Raw genomic sequence first — 19,034 nt, forward strand, 5'->3', positions numbered from 1 at the left:
GATTAGTTTAATCCTGAGATGTAGCCAATAAAAAGCGTATCCTTCCCCATTTCAAATAATATGAAAACAGCGTTTCTTTGAGCAGCAGAAATACATATATGAGTTTTGTTCCAGGTGGTTATTAACACTATTCTTTCTATTCTTTGTCTTTGATAGGATGCTGGTTATTCAACAGAAATGAAGGAAGAATCTGTAAAGAAACACCAGTATCCAGATGGTGAAGTCTGGAAGAAACTCCTTGCTGCTTAAGGGAATTAAATGTTCAGCCCTAACACCCTTTCCTAAGTGAAAAGTCTTACATACACTTTTTGGGTGTGGTTTTACAAAAACAGGAGAAAGAAATCATCCTAGAATTCAAAACAATTTCAGCCAAAGTCCTATTAACCCCAGGAATCAGCTGTCATTATTACTTGATTCTTTTACAAATAAACACATTCTCCTAATTAATCCTTAAACAAATTTAGATTTAACTCCAAGTTCAGAAAGATGTTCTTAGAAAAATTTCTATCAAGTGCTGGTACGTGGACATTATTCTGTACTTTGAAAATAAGCAGCAGGTTGCATAACTGTTGGAACACTGCTTTATTCTAACACTTGTTAAAAATTAGCAGAGTAAAAATAGTTCTGCAGGACTATGAGGTAGCTGGTGTACAACCAAAGGTAAAAGGATTTCATGCATTATCCCTGGAGTGGGTTAGCCTTGCTTTTCTTGCTCTAAGGGTATTAGCAGAGGATTCACACCATACTGAAACCATGACAGTGATAATGGGCAGGAAAATGGCATTTCATACATTATTTTTCCATAGTCCTTAAAACTTTATCCTAAATAATTATATGCTAATGATAAATGCAACCAGAATTAGATGAACTGCAGAAAAATAGGGCAAAATACAGTTTAATCTCCATTTCTAAAATATACTAAACCTCTAAGCTGTATCCAAATGAGAATAGAGCATATGTTTGTTTAGGAGGGTTCACTTAAATCTTTTAGGCAGGAAGTGAGCAGAATGGCAATACAGAATTAAAAAAATTTTGTTAAAAAGATGAATGCAGAACACATCTTTATTATAGCAATATATAAAGCAAATAACTTTAAATGTTCATAACCACAACTGTACATTATTAATGAATGCTGGTGTTATTTAGCTTGCTCAGATTTGGGGGAAGAGCTGATGTGTAATTCCTGAAATTCATGGACCTTCATAAAAATGGGGGGTTGAAATGCATGTACATGTTTTAAGAGTATTCCAGTTTTTATTCTCCTCTTAGTCCCCATCTCAGCATTTTCACATGTCCTCAGTGAGTTAACCAAATTCAAGGCATTTTGTTTTAAGATATCTGGCAAGGTTGTTTGTCAGTGGCAACATTCTTACAAGTTAATAACTGCTAGTCACCAAGAGATTTTTGACTTAGTTCCCTCTTCCTCTAGGGCAAATGAGCTTTCACCTGGGTACTCAGTCCAAACCCTACAGACTGAATAGCCTTCAAATATCTCCTTTATAAGCACTTTAAACAGCCATTTCCATTTTAATAGTCGGGTGAGGACTGTAACCCTCAATCTGAAAGTCTTCAGCCTTGAAGTCATTGATGGTCTCAACTTTTCGAAGGATTTTGAGCTTCGGGAAAGGCCTTGGTTCTCGCTGAAGCTAGAAACAATAGGAGATGATTATTTTGCCATTATCTGTACAACCTGCTTTAATTCTGCTCCATGTGAAACAAGTACGCAGTATTATTGGTGAAGTATTATTTCACAGGAGTGTAATAGTGCAGATATCTGCCCCGGCTTATGCAACACTCCTGGGTTATAACTTTTAGGCGGATTCTCTCCCACACATGGAGACTGAAGGATCTTCGGGGACATCACACAGCATCAGGAGCCTTGTGGCTCATCTTACAATTGACTGCTCTTGGCAAATTTATTAAGGATGGGACACTTTTTCACTTCTGTATCTGTAACTCCTGGTAGGCACCCAAGTATGGTTATTTGAGTCCCATAATCCCTATCTCCAACTGTCCCTGGCAAAGAGGGTGAGGTAAGATGACATCTGTTGACACCAGAGAGGGATGGAAGCTGGGGTTCCTGGAGTGAACAGAGGGTAGCAATGGGGACATGGACACAGGCTCTAACCTCATCACTCTGTCCAGCATAACTGGAGCAGATGGCCACAGAAGCCACTGGACAAACCCCAAAGGTACCCTCTACACAAAAATAGCCAAGCTCCCACAAAGGAGGAACTTCCAAAACCTGGATCTCATCTGGAAGGGGCTAAAAGGATCTTGTTAAATTTTTTTTCCTTGGGGCTCATTAAGCATCACTCTTATTTTTAATTGCCATTTCAATGCCTTGTCCCTGCCCACCACCCGTCCCTGCACTGGAGCAGGGCATCTTATCTCTGCCCCAGCACAGAGCAGAAGGTCTGTTACATGAGGGATGTTCTAGAAGGCAACGTCTTATCAAGAGAAGGTACCAAAATTCAAAGTGTGACAGATATCACTCTTACCTGCATTTTCAGCGGCTCAATATGATTCAGGTAAATATGTGCATCTCCCAAAGTATGTATGAAGTCACCTGGCTAAATCCCATGGGAGTAAGCAAAATGGCAGATGTTTTAGTTTCAATTCCTTTCAGACACATCATTTAAAAGCACATTATGTAGACTATGCAAACATTCCAACACTTTTCAGAAAGCAATTTCACCTGCGTAGCTTTTGAGAAAAGTTGATATTCACAAAAGTTGTCTTGTCTCGTAAATAACCCGCACCAACGTGTGTGCTTATACAGACCGCAGAAACAGGAAGCCTCCCTGGAAGGCTGCCAGGTGAGCAGCTGTTTCTCACACAGATCACATTTTAAAACTAACCAGACACTGGCCTCCCTGCGAGAGTTTTTCCACGGTAAATAACCTACGAGCTCAGGGTTTCAGGCGGGTAGCCCCCCTTCCCTTCAGGGCGCAGCCCACCTTTAGGCCTGTGATGTGTGCGATCATGTAGGTGAGCAGGGCATAGCTGGCGATGTTGAAGGGCACACCCAGGCCCATGTCCCCTGACCTCTGGTACAGCTGGCAGGACAGCTCACCATTCACCACGTAGAACTGGCAGAGGGCATGGCACGGAGGGAGGGCCATCAGAGGAAGATCTGAGGAGCCAGCACAAAGGAAAATGAGGTGCCGGCAGTCTTAATGCAGCTACACACAAAACGAGAGAAACAGGAGCCGGCTCCTATGGGGGAGATGAGAACAGGCCACTGGGCCAGTGACCTCATGACCTACACCACCACCTAGGTCAAAAGCAGACCATTCCAATTCTGCAGCTGGCAACATGCCTACAGTGACCCATCCAACAACACATGGCGTCTGCGGATGTACGCTCATAATTGAAGCCACAGTCATCCGGCCAAAACTACTTGTGCTGTCTTCGTGGCGCCAAACTACAAGCAGGAAGAACTCATTCATTCCCAGGGGCCGCAGGAAACTGTCACCCCATGCACAAAGTCTGTGTTCAAATTCTCTTTTGGAAAAGCAAATATTCCACTTTGGTAATATTTATTACACCTTGGTAGAGTTTAATTTTACTCTAACTGTTAAAATGTTAACAGCCAGGTGGAGGAGATATGAAACTTCATCCACCCCAATTTAAGCTGTTAAAATCCAAGGTGTATTTTTACAGGTAATTTAAAACCCTCTTTGGAGTAAAAGAACTATCAATACACATATTAAGATCATCTTCATCCAACCCCATCATCTGAAGGTAGAAGTGTGGCCAAGAGTGACTTGCCCAGGGTCACACCAGCCATGTGGCTGGGGGTGGTTCCCAGGGTCCAGCCTTCTATCGGCAGCCTCCATGCGAAGCCACAGGGCTTCCCTTTGTGCTAGTGGACAGTCTGGACACAAGAGAATAACTGGGATGCTTCCAACCTTTTGGATTCCAGCCACACAGGATGATTCTTCTGTCGTTGGGGTTGGTTTTGATCATGTCAATGACCTTTTGCAGTTGGTCTACTCCTTGACCTGAATAATCTGTGGAATTGTCAAGAGAAGACACGCCACATGTTGATCACAGCATTTCATGAGATGACCTTAGAGGCCATCTATCACCCTCTTACCAAGCCCCCCGAGGTCACGCTATAAGATAGCCAAGGCACTCTACAAATTCCTCTGCTCTCTTGGGTTGATGATGCGTTCAGGACTTTGCTATCTATCCTCTGGAGCCATAACAAAGGTTTTTTTCTTTCCTACAAAAGAATCCTTTAAATATCTGTCATGGTGCCACCCCTCCCTACCAGCCCCCCTCCCCATTGCTAATTTTCTCCAATCCCAGCAATCAGTTTCTTCCATGGTCCTCATGGGGCTGTCTCTACACCCATCAACCATTCCATCACACTCTACTGCCACGGAAAGTACTGTATCTTAAATAGAAGACACCACTCCACACATGCTCCAACAGAGGACAGTGGTCTGGATGCTATTCTCCCAATGCTTCCACCTAAAATTACAATTTAGCAACCAAACACCTACTAATTTATAAATATCAAGAAACCTCTGTAACTCTCACACCACCCTGTACTTATCTCCCATTTCTGGTCTCTGGACTTTAATTTCTTGCCTTCCTTCTGAAATAGAACTGGGAGCTGCGAAGTCTGAGAAGTGTGGAGCTTCATATCCCCTCCGGTTATACCTGCGCTTATTGGGGTCAGACTATATTCTAGTCCAGTTGTTCTTAATTTCAGGGGGAAGAATGTCCTGTCATGATCATAGCTTCAGGAAAAGGAATAGCAAAGGAATTTGCTATTTTGTGATCCCCTAAAATAGCAAAGAAATAGAAAATTTCTTTTCTTAAAAAAGAAAAAGATGCACTGTGATAGTACAGTTCTGTATGTTGGTTGTGGTGCTTATATAAATGTACAGGTGCTAAAATTAGCAATGGTTTCTGTCCAGCCAGCAAGGTAGCACTTCCTACAAATGTGTGTACACACACAAACACTCATGCGCACACATTCTGAGGAGGTAGGCATTTGCTTTTGCAACACCTGACCTATGGACAGGCAGGAGAGGAAGGGTCAAAGGATGGGGGCAAATGGTGCTACCATGAGACTAAGGTGGATGTCCAGCAGTAAGATGATTCATCTTCTTCCACCTGAGAAGGGCAGGGAGAAAAGGGTAAGCCAAGAACTACTATCACATGAGCACCACCTAAAGTGTGCAGGGTGGCTCAGCCTTCAAACAGGTGATCAAGCCACTACAAGGCAATCCTGAGGCTTCTTCCTACATTATTTCCCCAACACAGCAGCCAACCGACCCTCCATGTAGGTATCTGCTAATGAAACACAGTATGGAAAGTACCAAGTACCCAATAAATGCTAACAACCAAGAGTGTGATCTGACCTCTACCTGAATCTGAAACAGCTCACAAAGTCAAAGTTATACATCAGCTCCACAGACAGCAGCATCTGTATAGATACTGGCCCCCAGTTTCACTTGAAACAATGGGGCCAACTCATACTATGTTGGGTGCTCAGGAAATGTGACGCATCGCTGTTTTCTCACCTGAATCCTTATCTATGTATTCTGCCCCAAAATGCCTCCACTGAAAGCCATAAACTGGGCCTAAATCCCCTTCTTCTCTGTTGGAGAATCCCAGGCTGTCCAAGAAGTCTCGAGACCCATTGGCATCCCAGATTTTCACTCCCTTGGAAGACAGTTCCTTAGCGTTTGTAGATCCCTGCAAGAGACAGGAAAGCAGAGCAGGCAACCGAGTAAAGAAGCTGACACCCCAAGAGCCTCCCACAAACTGCTCCTCTGGCCTGTGCTAACACAGCAAAGACAGCCACTCAGCATGTCCCACACGGTACGTCCTGTCCTTAAGGGCCAGTCCCAGCCCAGACTTTCTGAGGGCCCCTAGGACAGTCTCCTGGAATCGCTTCCAGGACAAGGGATTCTTCCTCTCAACTAAATGTTCTAGATTAAACACCTCCAAGTCCTTTCATTATTCCCACCTCACCTAAAGGTTTTGTGTTTTTTAACAAATGTGTTTTGTGTAAGTGTGATCCCCCAAAATGCATTTCATGTCTCACCTTCAATCTGTTCAACGGATCATAGACCTGGTATGTAGGTCACTAACTGGCCTAATCAGTATCTAAGTACTGTACCTAAGCTTTTCTTACAGACTGATTGATTGGTCACATTAGCTCATATGTGCACTATAAAGTTCTGTTTACCCCAACCTATATTTGTAGTTAAGGTGGGGCTTTGTTTTTCCCAAGCACAAGCCAATGTTTATCACTTAATTTGGCCCATATCATCCCAACATGTGTCCTGATCGTGCATTCAGGTCAAAGACAGACCTCAGCGGCCTCCTGGTATGATGCGCTGTCATGGTGACAAGCACAGCTACAGTGCCACACACACCAGGCCTGCCCTCCAGCACTCTTCTCCTCTGACAGCTCTCTGACCCCTAGCCTCGCTGTCCCCACCCAGGGAAGAGCACAGCCGCAACCCCACACGTCTACTGTGAGGGTTAGAGAACACAAGAAAGTGCTCAGTGCTCAACAGAGCCTACCCTCAGCACAGACCCCATGTCTCCATCTTGCCTACAGATGCTAGCCGCAGCGTGGGTTTGTCCTGACTCCTGTGTTTCATCCGTCACCCAAGGAGCAACTCTATTAGAGAGTCTGGCACATTCCTGGTAAAGAGTACTTGGAATCCTGAACTCAAGGTAAATTAAGATAAAACCAGGGAATCTGTTTTAGTTCTGAGCATCTTGTTTCCTCCCTTCTGTTTTTGAGTTTGTACTATTTTTTTCACCTCCAATAAGTCATTTTTCAATCTTTCCCATGTAATTTTTAAAAAAGATGTATTTATTTATTTATCTGACAGAGATCACAAGTAGGCAGAGAAGCAGGCAGAGAGAGAGAGGAAGAAGCAGGCTCCCTGAGGAGCAGGGAGCCCGATGCGAGGCTCGATCCCAGGACCCTGGGATCATGACTTGAGCCAAAGGCAGAGGCTTTAACCCACTGAGCCACCCAGGTGCCCCTCTTTTTTTTTTTTAAGTTGGCACCATGGGGGCACCTGGATGGCTCAGCTGGTTAAGTATCTGCCTTTGGCTCGGGTCATGATCTCAGGGACTTGTGATCAAACCGTGCATCGGGCTCCCCACTCATCGTGGGATGTCTGCTTGTTCCTCTCCCACTGCCCCCGCTCCACTCATGTTCTTTTTCTTTCTCCTTTCTCTCAAATAAATAAACAAAATCTTGCAAGACTCCATGCCCAGGTGGAGCTCAGCGCCAGTCTTGAACTCACAACCCTGAGATCAAGACCTGAGTTGAGATCATTTGTCAGATGCTTAACCCACTGAGCCACCCAGATGCTCCCTCCCATATTGCTTCTAATGCCTCCCTTTTCTTCCATTTGACAGGGCTCTAGCTGGTTTACAAAGGGGCTCTTCTGAGATTTCTGATGATGTACCTGGAACTAGACACTCACTGCCAGCTGAGATAAGATAACACAGAAGAAAACACTTCAAGAATACAAAAGTAAGGGAAGACTGGATTGGATCCAAATCTAAATAAACTCTTTCTAAAATGTAGTAAGAAGTCTTGGGTCTCATTTGGCCTAAGATCAGACACACCACACTGCGTGCTCTGCAGAAGGGATCCCAGCTTCTACATGGCCCAGAACTGAGCCCATCTCCTCAGGTACCCTCTGAATAGCACTGGCCAAAATATCACTGGTCTGAACCAGGAGATGGAACGAGAGGAAGCACTTTGGCCTCTGCCAGAGGTACCTACTTGCCTCTTTGGAAGAGGGATAGCTTGTTACTCAAGAGATCCTTCTTGCTTATACAAATATGAGAACATGGCTGGGATTTATATTCAATGATCAATCCATGTTGAGTACCTACTCTATGGCAGGCTGTGTTCTAGGCTCAGGGGATACAAACATGAATGGGAAAAAACAAATCCTCTGCCTTCATGGAACTTCTAACAGTTTACTTGTTTATCTGTTGTCTACCTTCCCCCCTTATATAGGTAAAAGGAGAGGGCAGACATTATGTATCAGCTGATAATGTTTATCTACGCAGAAAACAAAGGAGGGTGGGAGGGATGTGTGTGTGTAAGTAGGGGGTAATCACAGTCTTAGATCGGGAAGTTAGAGAAGGCTCATTCAGCAGGGACTTGAAGGAGGTGAGGGAGTGAGTGATGCTACATGTAGAGGAAGAAGGTTCAGCACTGGCAAGCACCAGAGCCCTAGGTGGGAATGTCCTGATGTCCTCAAAGATCAGCAAGGAGGACAGGTGGGTGGAGCAGGGTGAGTGGCTCGCTGAAGCTAGAGCTGGGACAGGACGCCCCATGAGTGGGGTCTTACTGACCTTACTGAGTAAAATGGGATCCACTAGGGCTGCAGGTGAAAAGTGACATGATCAGACTTTTAAAAGGACCACTGGTGCTGGGTTGAGAACACACTGTTTTCCAATACCAGCTTCCTTACCTTGATAAACCACAGCAACTCCTCCAAAACACCCTTCCAGAATACGCGTTTGGTTGTCAGCAGAGGAAATTCATCTGAAAAACAAGTAATTTCAAGATGGGAAATTAGAACATATCATCCAGCTTTCTCTGTGGAGGATTGCCCCCTGGGACATAAGGCCCTTGAGTGACCACAGGACCAACTAGAAAACTATGACTGCAATCGCATAGGTGCCCCAGAATTGGGTGGAGCTCCCAGACTACTGCCTAAGTCAGTGACACGATTCAGGCTGAGACTGCCCTCCTCAATCCCTTGACCACCACAGGAATTCCCTGCGGTGAGATGGGGCACGAGCCAGGCAGGGATGCCCATGTGGACAGGAAAAGAGCTACCATCTACTTCCCAGTTAGTGTGATTCCTTCACAGAGGTGTGAAGACAACACACAAAATATGCCCTAAAAAAAGGCTGAAGGCTCCCAGGGCTCTTCCTTGATTATCCTGCCAGGGAATATTTGCTCAGGTCTAGGAGACAGTAGATACCACACTAACCAGAGCTAAAGCACAGTTTTTAATTATTTGCAAAGCAAATTAACCTCTATTATTTAGTGTACCAAAAATAGTAACCGTTTAAATACTTGCGTGCATGACCTTATCCAAGCCTCCAAACAACCTTCCTTGAGGCATCCTTAAGATCTCCTTTTTACAGGCACCAGGAGGGAATATACTAGTTTGCATCAAGCAGCAGAGAGATCAAAATGTAAAAGCTTATCTCTAAATTCACTACCTATTCAGTTCACCTTATCACCTAACAAGGAGAGACTTTTTTTCAAGCACCTACTTTTATCAGTACTGCCTACTGAGCATTATTTTCTCTATTTTAAGCACACGGGAAGCCAAAGACCAGAGAGGTAACTTGACCACGGTCTAAACGGATGGGCTGGAGTAAAAAAACGAGATCTGTGGCTCACTGGAGGCCACTGTGTGGAGCTGCAGGAAGCTGCCCTAAGGCACATCCCTGTCCAACCCGCCGCCTGGGTATCTTCCAGTCTCTGAAATGGGTATGGGGTTGAGGGTCCTCCCCCTGTTCACCACAGTGAATCAGCTTTACTAACAGGGCGTCTCTCCCTACTCAAAACCACCCATATACCTGCGTCCAAAATATTAGTCTTGCGCACCCCTCCCCCCACCCTCGTCTTTGTCCCCTGAAAGCCTGACTCTAATAACAGCCAAGAGAAACTTCTCGGGAGCCACCCTGTTTTAATGAAAAAAACGAGTAAGAACTTCTACTCGTCCTCTAGCGTTCCTGTTTCAAGATTTAAGAGGAAAGCTGGTTCGTGCGGACCAGACGGGAAAACTGTCTGGAACCACAAGTTCCCGCCCAGCCTCTCCGTTCGCGCTCTTTCCGCGGCCGTTGGCCCGCCCTTATTCCTTCACTCTAATTTTTAAAAACTTTGCCAAACCGAAGGGCCAGACCGGGCAGAGAGGAGAAAGAACCAAAAAGGGGAACCTCTAGACAAGTCCGAGCTCAAGCCCCGGCAGATCCTCTCCCACTCTCTAGTATGCGGCAAACACTACCAGACCGTGTCCACTCTGGGGCAGACACGACCAGAGTAAGCACAGGACTCGGAGCCAAAGGACCTGGTTTCACCTCCCACTTCTGTCACTCCTGACGTTACGCAAATCATTCCTCTAACCCGAGTCTCTGTTTTGGGGGTCTGCAAAGCGGGGCTAAGGAGCTCCCAGGATCGAGTTAGGAACAAAGGTTGATGGCAAAGCCCAGCCATTTCCAGGCGCGCCTCCCCGCCCCCAGCGGCCGCTCGGAGCCCACCCGGGCGCAAGCCCCCTCGCCCGAGGCGCGCGGGGGTCACCTCTCAGGCTGTAGCGCGCCTGCATTCCGAACACTGACAGCGTGCCGGTGCCGGTGCGGTCATCCTTCCGGACCCCGCAGCGCAGGATATGCTCGATCTGCCCCAGGTACTGCAGCTCCCCGTGGGGTGCCGGCTGCGGCTCCGCGGCCGGTTTCTGCGCCGCGGGCGGGGACGGCGACGGCGGGCGCTGCAGCTCGGAGCCCGGGGCGGGCATGGCGCTCACGCGGCTGCGGGCCCGGGACGCGGGCGGCGGATGATGGCTGGGTCGGGGGTGAGTGTCTTTCGGCGCGCCTTTCTGCGCGCCTCTTTTCCCGCCAACGCGGCGGTGGCTCCGCCCCTTCCTGTCGGCTGACGTCGGCCCGCGCGCGACCCCCTGGCGTCCCAGGAGCGCGCGGAGTCCCAAGTTGGAAGGGGCGCGTGCTCCGGGGTTGTGGGGTTTATAATCCCTTTGTAAAAGCTAAAAACCTAAGTCCGGTATTTTGGTGTGTCGGCTGAGAAAGGCCGCTCTGGCTAGAAAGTTTCCGAGTCCACCGCGCCATTCAATACTAAGGGGAGCCTGGAACAGTCCCCACATGTTCGTGAAATCTAAAAACAAACAAAACCCTGTTATTTGAGGTATGTTTCCTACAACTAAGGGGGTCATGCCGTCAGGCGATGTGCGTTTCCGTTTTCCCCCATCTTCAATGAAGGCCGGTAGCAGGAGCGAGTGAAATAGGCAGCTTTTTTACTTAATTAATGACAACCAGCCTTTTTCAAGTTTTTGATACCAAAGTTTTCACTTACTGTGAAATGTTTATAATGTAAACACTGGTGAATAAGAGCTATTTGCTAATGAGTTTAAAATGTACCACAGGCGCCTGGCTGGCTCAGTCAGTAGACCATGCAACTCTTGATCTAGGGGTTGTAGATTCCAGCCCCATGTTAGGTGGAGAGATTACATAAAAAACAAAATCTTTAAGGGGTGCCTGGGTGGCTCATTTGCTTAAGCCCCTAACTTTTGGATTGAGACCAGGTCATGATCTCCCCGTTATGAGATCAAGCCCTGCATAGTCTCTGAACTGAGCATGGAGCCTGCTTGAGATTCTGTCTCTCCTGTCCCACTGTCCGTCCGTCCCCCTACTCCCCCTTTAAAAAACGTATATATAAATAAATAAAATCTTTTTAAAGTAAAATACATGTGCATGTATTTTACGTGTACATATATTTACATACATCTATTTACATAATACATGCACATGCAGCAAGTAGTCTTTTGAATCAACAACTATTTATTGAGCACATAGTAGATGGTCAGTGTATTTCTTGTTGATAGGTCTGGGATTGTAAAGAATAAGATGTAGGCTCTGAAACATATCAAACACTATTTCTTGCTGTCCAATGAAGTCAACCTTTGTTTCTGGTTACCTGAAGTGAATTTGTGCAAGATTCTGGAATCTGTCTGCCAACCTCTCTCTCAACCTCAAGGTTGAAATTTTTGTAACGCAAATCCTAGGAAGAGATAAATATCTTTCATCTGCAGCCCTGCCTAACCTCAGCGAAAACAATCTTGCATGCTTTTATGTGGCATAAAGCCTATAAAAAAATAAATCAATTCTCAGAGACAATTTACAAAATACCTGAGTATTTGCCTTAATTGGAGGGAGAAAAATACTATGCACAGAATGAGGGAGTGTTTCAGGGAACATTTCACAAGCCTCATAGCTGGAAAGTCCACGTTCTTGTCCTTTGGTTGTATGAGTGCTCACAAGACCACAGTAAAAATGCACTGGGTGGGGCGCCTGGGTGGCTCAGTGGGTTAAAGCCTCTGCCTTCGGCTCAGGTCATGATCTCAGGGTCTTGGGATCGAGCCTCACATCCAGCTCTCTGCTCAGCAGGGAGCCTGCTTCCCCCTCTCTCTCTGCCTGCCTCTCTGCCTACTTGTGATCTCTGTCTGTCAAATAAATAATTAAAATTTTTTTAAAAAATGCACTGGGTTACAGAACAGCAGATATTTTAAATCTATTTCATCCATCACAGTACTAGGCCGGCCTTTCCTAGGTCAGCATAGATTCATGTCCCCCTCCTGCAGTGCATTCCCCACCCTACCCCATTTCAGGATAATAACAGTTTTAAAGAGTCACCTGTCTCTGTTAGGAATGACGGGCCTGCTGTGTTGTGTTGTGTTTTACTGTTTGGACAGGGTAGGTAGCACCAGATGCAGTGGGCATTCGTTTTGGTGAGCATTTGGGAAGAAACATGCTCAGTCAGAAAATCTGAACTCAGAAAACAGACTTGAGGCAGGAATGGGCACTCACGTTGCCTGCTGTAGCTTGAGCGTGCTCCTGGGTCTACAAAGCTAAAATGCCATATGGAAGCACAGCCCAGGATGAGGCAGAAAATGCAGAGTTCTTTGCTGGGCAGGATTGTCCTGCAAATTGTAGGGCTTTAGCATGTGTGTGGAAAGACAGCTCAGTGCAGGTATTTCTCCAACCCCAACCCTATAGAAAAGTATCTCCATAATCTCTAAACAGGGGAAGGATCCCAACCTGAACATATCCCAGATTTTCCAGTTGTATGTTACCCTCCGTGTTTCGTTTTCTTTTGTTATTTTGAACCGAGTTTAACTTTTGCAGCTGAGTATCAGTTGTACCACAAGGAGAACCTCAAGACATAAGGGTAGGCCCCCTGGCCGTGTGGAGATTCCTCTTCCACTGTGGTACTTGGAGATCTTGGTTTGATGATTATAGAGAAACAATAGTTCCATTCTCCAGGGCTGCTCCATAAATGAATGATCCTCTCAGAGGAACGTATCATTAATTCATTCATCCAAGAAGAATTTTTTTTTTAAGATTTTTTTTTATTTATTTGACAGAGAGATGGAGAGCACAAGTAAGCAGAGGGGCAGAGAGAATAAGGCTCTCTGCTGAGCAGGGAGCCTGATGCGGGGCTCGATCCCAGGATCCTGGGATCATGACCTGAACTGAAGGTAGAGGCTTAACTGACTGAGCCACCCAGGAACCCCCAACCAAGAAGAATTTATATCCCTGTGCCTACCACATGTCAGCAGGGAGCAAGGTAGACAAAGTCCCTTTCACAGAAACTGATGTTCTAGCGGAGACAAACAATGCATATGTTCCCAAACAAGACATCTGCAGATAGTGACGAGTGTTATGATGATTACATAACCCAGTAAAAAGCTACTGAACGTACAGAGGAACTACTTTATTTATTTAATAATTTTTTTAGTTAAAATTTTAATTCTAATTTTAATTTAATTAACATACCGTGTTATATTAGTTTCAGGTTTACAATACAGTGATCCAACAATTCTATCCATTACTCAGTGCTCATCATGTTAACTGTACAGAGGAACTACTTTAGGTCCATCACCAGTCAAGACCACCCTGAGGGAAAAAACATTCCAACCCCCAGTGCATTCATGTCAGCATGTTTCTTAGCACTTGCATCTATAAAAATTAAAAATAAGGGTAATATGGGTGCTGAAACTTATTCTACGAAAGAATTTTATCAATGGATACATTAATTTGTTAGGGAGCAAAGCTCTTCCTTCTCATTAAGAGGTCTATTTCTGTGGGGCGCCTGAGTGGCTCAGTGGGTTAAGCTGCTGCCTTCGGCTTAGGTCATGATCTCAGAGTCCTGGGATCGAGCCCCGCATCGGGCTCTCTGCTCGGCAGGGAGCCTGCTTCCTCCTCTCTCTCTGCCTGCCTCTCTCCCTACTTGTGATCTCTCTGTCAAATAAATAAATAAAATCTTTAAAAAAAAAAAAAAAGAGGTCTATTTCTGTTAAAAATTTATTTTTATATGTTTAATGGTCATAGAAATTTATAATATATTTGTTATTTTGATCAACATGTACAAATGATAATTATAGGCAATAACTCAATTGAGAATGAATATTTGATACCTATATTTTTGTGTCTGGGGAGATTTTTAATTTTTAAAATCTAAAAATGCTAACATTTTATTGATCAATAAAAAATGCTTAGACATAGGGCACCTGGGTGGCTCAGTTGGTTAAGTGTCTGTCTTTGGCTCAGGTCATGATCCCAAGCCAAGGGCCTTGGATAGAGCCAGCCTCACATCAGGCTCCCTGCTCAGCAGGGAGTCTGATTCTCCCTCTGCCCCTCCCCACACTCATTCTTTCTCTCTTGCTCTCTCTAATAAATAAATAATTTTTTTAAAATGATGCTTAAGTATAAGAATATATTACATTAAGGTAAAATTCTCTGAGAAAAGGAGAATGAAAATCAGAATTTAAGGAGAAAATGGGAGGAAATAAGATTTCTTACTGTTAAAGAATAACTTGTTTGTGTCTTTGTTTAAGTGGATGATGCTGGGTATCAAATTGCCATGATATTTAGATTCCATTTGATACATTTTAAAGAGAGATGAAACTGTTATATTTTTAAAATGCTAATATTTACAATACATGGGAAAATAAAATTTTGCTATTCTTTTAGCTTATGTTGAAAAACGACATGCAAGAGTATTTATAACATTTTAAGATTCCTGTTAGGAAGTTTGAGAACAAAAATATTAGAGTATTATTGGTCTAAAGAAACCTTCTCCTTGGGGTGCCTGGGTGGCTTAGTCAGTTAAGCGTCTGCCTTCGGCTTAGGTCATGATCCCAGGGTCCTGGGATCAAGTCCTGTATCAAGCCCCACATCTGGCTCGCTGCTCTCTCTCTCAAATAAGTAAATAAGATCCTTTAAAAAAAAATATTTTATTTATTTATTTGACAGAGAGAGAGAGAGAGAGCACAAGCAGGCAGAGAGGCAGACAGGGAGAGGGAGAAGCAGACTCCCCCCTGAGTAGGGAGCCCCATGCAGGTTTTGATCCCAGGACTCTGGGTTCGTGACCTGAGCCCAAGGCAGACGCTTAACTGACTGAGCCACCCAGATGCCCCAGTAAATAGATCTTTTAAAGATTTTATTTATTTGACAGAGATCACAAGTAGGCAGAGAGGCAGGCAGAGAGAGAGAGAGAGGAGGAAGCAGGTTCCCTGCTGAGCGGAGAGCCCGAGTCGGGGCTGGATCCCAGGACTCTGGGATCATAACCGGAGCCAAAGGCAGAGGCTTTAACCCACTGAGCCACCCACGCGCCCCTAAATAGATCTTTTAAAAAAAAATAAGAAACCTTTTCTTTACACAACAAACTCTCAGGAATATTTGTCCAGAAAGCAGGAAACATTTTGGAGAGCCAACTCTGAGTCAGGTACTTGATAATAATATTATTTTATAATCAACACTATGATTTATTGATGCTTTTCATTACGGATTATTTACTGTGGTTCTCCTAACTACCCTACAAACAAAAACCATTCCTTTTACTACTTTAAGGTAAATATACTGAGGTTTAGAAAGGTTAAGGGTCTCACCTGAAGTCACACACTTAGGAAATATAGCAGTGGGGATTAGAAGCCAGGTGAGCCTGGGTGCAGAGGCTTTTTAAGACTGTGGCTTTCCACTTGCCAACCCCCTCTTCCTGCTCCTCACTCTGCAGATTTTCTGTAGCTCATTGGCCATAAAATAGGTTCCCTTTCTAACGTATTTTTTGGCAACTTCCTGGCAAATATATCAAATATATAGTTGAATAGGCTGTATTTATTTGAGACTTCTGCACATTAAGGAATCCAAGATTCTATCAACAGTGTCTTTTTTTTTTATGACCCTCAGTTTAGGTAAGAGAGGCTTTATCTTCATTTGCAGTGGATTATATTCAACTGGCTGTCTCTGACCCCTCTTTCTCTAACAAACCTTCCTGTCAAATACAATTTCAAGACTAGGTGGAAAATGCTTTAACAGTTTTGAGACCTCCCTCATTGTATTCCTTTTCATAACTGGAAAGGCTGATTATAAATATATTTCCAATGTAACCGTTAGTGACATATACTGGCAAAGGACCCTCTGATTATTATATTGCACCAATGTTCAAATTATGAGGTCAAATAAGTGTCAGCCAAAGACAACTTGTACTTTCCATTAAATAAGTGTGGACTCTTTCAAAGAGAGCCCTGTTGTGTCAATTAAAAAACAAAACAATGAAGTGCACTCATGTTCATAGCAGCATTATCACAGTGACCCAAAGGTGGAAGCAACCCAGTTATCCATGGATAGATGAGTTTATAAACAAAATGCAACACACACACACACCCACACACACACACACACACACACTGAAATAGTCTTTAACCTTAAAAAGAAATTCGAGCACAAGCTACAAAATGAATGAAACTTAAGGACACTCTTCTAAGTAAAATAAACGAGTCACAAAAGGACAAGTGCTGTATGATTCCACTTAGGTGAGGTGCCTAGAGGAGGCAGAAAATGGAATGGTTCTTGCGAGGGATCCGGGAGAAGAGAGAAATGGGGAGTCAGTGTTTAATGGCTATGGAGTTTAGTTTGAGGAAGATGAAAAAAGTTCTCTCAATGGATGGAGGTGATGGCTGCACCATCATGGGAATGTACTGAATACTACCAAACTGTGCACTTAGAAATGGTTAAGATAATACAGTTTATTATATATATTTTACCACAATAAAAAAAATCTACACAGAAGTTTTAGGCCTTTACTAAACAAAGGAATGAATTATAAATTTTTTTTCAAAAAAGTCAATTATTATATTTTAAATTCAAAAGCAAATTGAAAGAAATACCCCTGTTAATTAGAAAGTGGCGTAGTTGTAGTAGAAATGATGGAAAACAGACACCTTGATGATTTTATATTTATTTAATATACAAAGAACTACTAATGTACCATAGAATTCCATAAGATCTACATGTGATTCTTTTAAAAAGGAATTTTACTTTAACTCAATTTGAGTAGCTATTAAACTGCCACTCAGCATAAGGAAATTAACAGTACTTCATAATATGTAACAGACATACTTTCCTGCTATTACATTTATTACATTATCTTATACATTTGGGGTTTTCAGTTCTCAGAGGTACCTGAACAGGTCATTCTACTTGCCAGGTATAGAATGCATCAGGTCTTCTTACCTTTAAAAAAAAGCAGCAAAAATAAAAATGTTAATAAATTATTTACAGATATTTTTTTTTCCTTAGAATAAAATTCAGAATGGGTAATAGAATAAATGCTGTTGGGGCTTTTAAAAAATTAATATATAGCAAAATAATGGAAAACCCATTTTTTATAAAGAAAAGAAAAGAGAATAGTGGGTGAGAGAGAAGGAGGAAAGGGAAAGAGCAAAGGAAAGGAAATAGAAAGCCAGTGGGAAAGGAAGAGGAAAAAGGAAATATATCTGGCTGAATAGTCTCTCCTTTTCTGGAAAGTTAAGTGTTTTTGCCTCAATTCCCAGAGGCCAGGGCCTTGGGGCTGGCTATATGCCATCTTGCATCACTGTTGTATGTACATCTTTTTAAACCCCTGCCCCAACCCCTGCTGGAGAAGAAGCTTATTTGGGGAAGAATCTTGTCAAATTCATCATTTTCTCCCCCCGCAGTACCTTGGCTCTGTGCCTTCACTTGGTAGATGCTAAAAAGATAATGATTGTTTGACTACTCAACTTAAAAAAAAAAAAGAGTTCTTCAAAACTCAAAGGTAAAGGGACAGGCAGCAAATTATATAATATGTAGCTTAATTATACACTGACCTACTAACAAGGTCTCTTAGGAATGAAAACTTATAATTAAAATGTAATTATTATTTAAGATTGATCATATTACCAAAAGAGAATGTTACATACAGTTTTGATTGTGCCACTAATTCAGAAGATATTAAACCCCAATCTACTAAACCACTTTCTTGTCTTTAGATATGATTGTTTTTAAAACTTGATTATTTTAAATAATTTTGCAAACACAGATTTTGGGGCTGGGGGAAGGGAGATTTTTTTTTTTTTTTTTTTTTTTTTTTGTAAGTAGGCTCCATGGCCAGCATGGAGCTCAACATGGGGCATGAACTTACCACCCTAGATCAAGACCTGAGCTGAGATTAAGAGTCAGCTCAACCAGGGCACCTGGGTGGCTCAGTGGGTTAAGCCTCTGCCTTCGGCTCAGGTCATGATCTCAGGGTCCTGGGATCGAGCCCCGCATCGGGCTCTCTGCTCAGCGGTGAGCCTGCTTCCCTCTCTCTCTGCCTGCCTCTCTGCCTACCTGTGATCTCTCTCTCTCTCTCTGTCAAATGAATAAAAATTTAAAAAAATTAAAAAAAAAAAAAAAGAGTCAGCTCAACCTACAAAGCTTACCCAGGTGCACCTGCAGGGGGCAGGGGCACCTGCACCTAAATTTTAATCAAATTTAGATTTATTCCTTAGGACTGATTTCAGAAATGGAATTATTATATCAAAAAGAAGTTTTATGGCTCTTGACATGCATAATCAAATAGCTTTTCAAAAAGGTATTTTCAAAAAGGCAGAAACAGTTTGTGTCACAATAACATATAAAAATTCCCATTTCATTACACTTCTATCACAATTTTGTATGTTTTTAAATTTATACATTTGATAGGCACACAATGCTATCTTGTCTTAATTTTTATGTCTTTGATGATCAGTGAGGTTGAACACATTTTCTAGGGTTTTTTTGTTTGTTTGTTTGTTTTTTAAAGTAGGTTCCATGCCCAACATGGGGCTTAAAGTCATGACCCTGAGATCAAGAGTCAGATGTTCTTCCGACCAAGCCAGCTAGGCACCCCTATTTTCCAGATACTTAAAAACTAGTTTTGTTGTCTTTCTCTTTTG

The 19,034-nt window shown here is 43.3% G+C and overlaps 2 protein-coding genes across 6 annotated transcripts in view; one reads left to right on the plus strand and one right to left on the minus strand.

Annotated features, from left to right (window-relative positions):
* LOC111142533 (enolase superfamily member 1) overlaps positions 1-1,040 on the plus strand; it is a 26,903-nt gene extending 25,863 nt beyond the window's left edge. For 2 of the 3 annotated variants that reach the window (XM_022495787.1, XM_022495788.1), the window contains one exon: positions 157-547. In XM_022495787.1, coding sequence (XP_022351495.1) covers positions 157-249 — 93 coding nt within the window. In that variant the 3' untranslated portion in view covers positions 250-547. Of the gene's footprint in view, positions 1-156 lie in introns of all 3 variants that reach the window. The other variant, XM_022495786.1, reaches the window with a different exon arrangement.
* Positions 1,029-10,608, minus strand: LOC111142534 (thymidylate synthetase). 3 transcript variants are annotated; one of them, XM_022495789.1, is made up of 7 exons: positions 10,331-10,608; positions 8,484-8,557; positions 5,544-5,718; positions 3,915-4,016; positions 2,961-3,136; positions 2,502-2,573; positions 1,029-1,646 (listed from the first exon to the last, which is right to left on the minus strand). In XM_022495789.1, exons 1-7 carry the CDS (start codon positions 10,542-10,544, stop codon positions 1,509-1,511), a joined length of 951 nt encoding a protein of 316 aa, XP_022351497.1. In that variant the 5' UTR covers positions 10,545-10,608; the 3' UTR covers positions 1,029-1,508. The 3 variants fall into 3 exon arrangements, with proteins under 3 accessions (XP_022351497.1, XP_022351498.1, XP_022351499.1); XM_022495790.1 differs by lacking the exon at positions 3,915-4,016 and having other exon boundaries at positions 1,043-1,646; XM_022495791.1 differs by lacking the exons at positions 5,544-5,718; positions 8,484-8,557 and having other exon boundaries at positions 1,043-1,646.
* Between the last annotated feature and the right edge of the window lie 8,426 nt (positions 10,609-19,034).

This window comes from Enhydra lutris, unplaced genomic scaffold (assembly GCF_002288905.1).
Source record: "Enhydra lutris kenyoni isolate GAN:26980312 unplaced genomic scaffold, ASM228890v2 scaffoldscaffold8, whole genome shotgun sequence".
NCBI classification, from domain to species: domain Eukaryota; kingdom Metazoa; phylum Chordata; class Mammalia; order Carnivora; family Mustelidae; genus Enhydra; species Enhydra lutris.

What these genes read in the sequence shown, in the direction of transcription:
- LOC111142534 (XM_022495789.1), bottom strand. Translation starts at nt 10,544, where the DNA reads ATGCCCGCCCCGGGCTCCGAGCTGCAGCGCCCGCCGTCGCCGTCCCCG. An exon ending in GGCGCGCTACAGCCTGAGAG is followed by an intron (nt 8,558 to 10,330) that starts GTGACCCCCGCG and finishes CTTGTTTTTCAG; the next exon opens with ATGAATTTCCTCTGCTGACA. An exon ending in AGTTGCTGTGGTTTATCAAG is followed by an intron (nt 5,719 to 8,483) that starts GTAAGGAAGCTG and finishes TGTCTCTTGCAG; the next exon opens with GGATCTACAAACGCTAAGGA.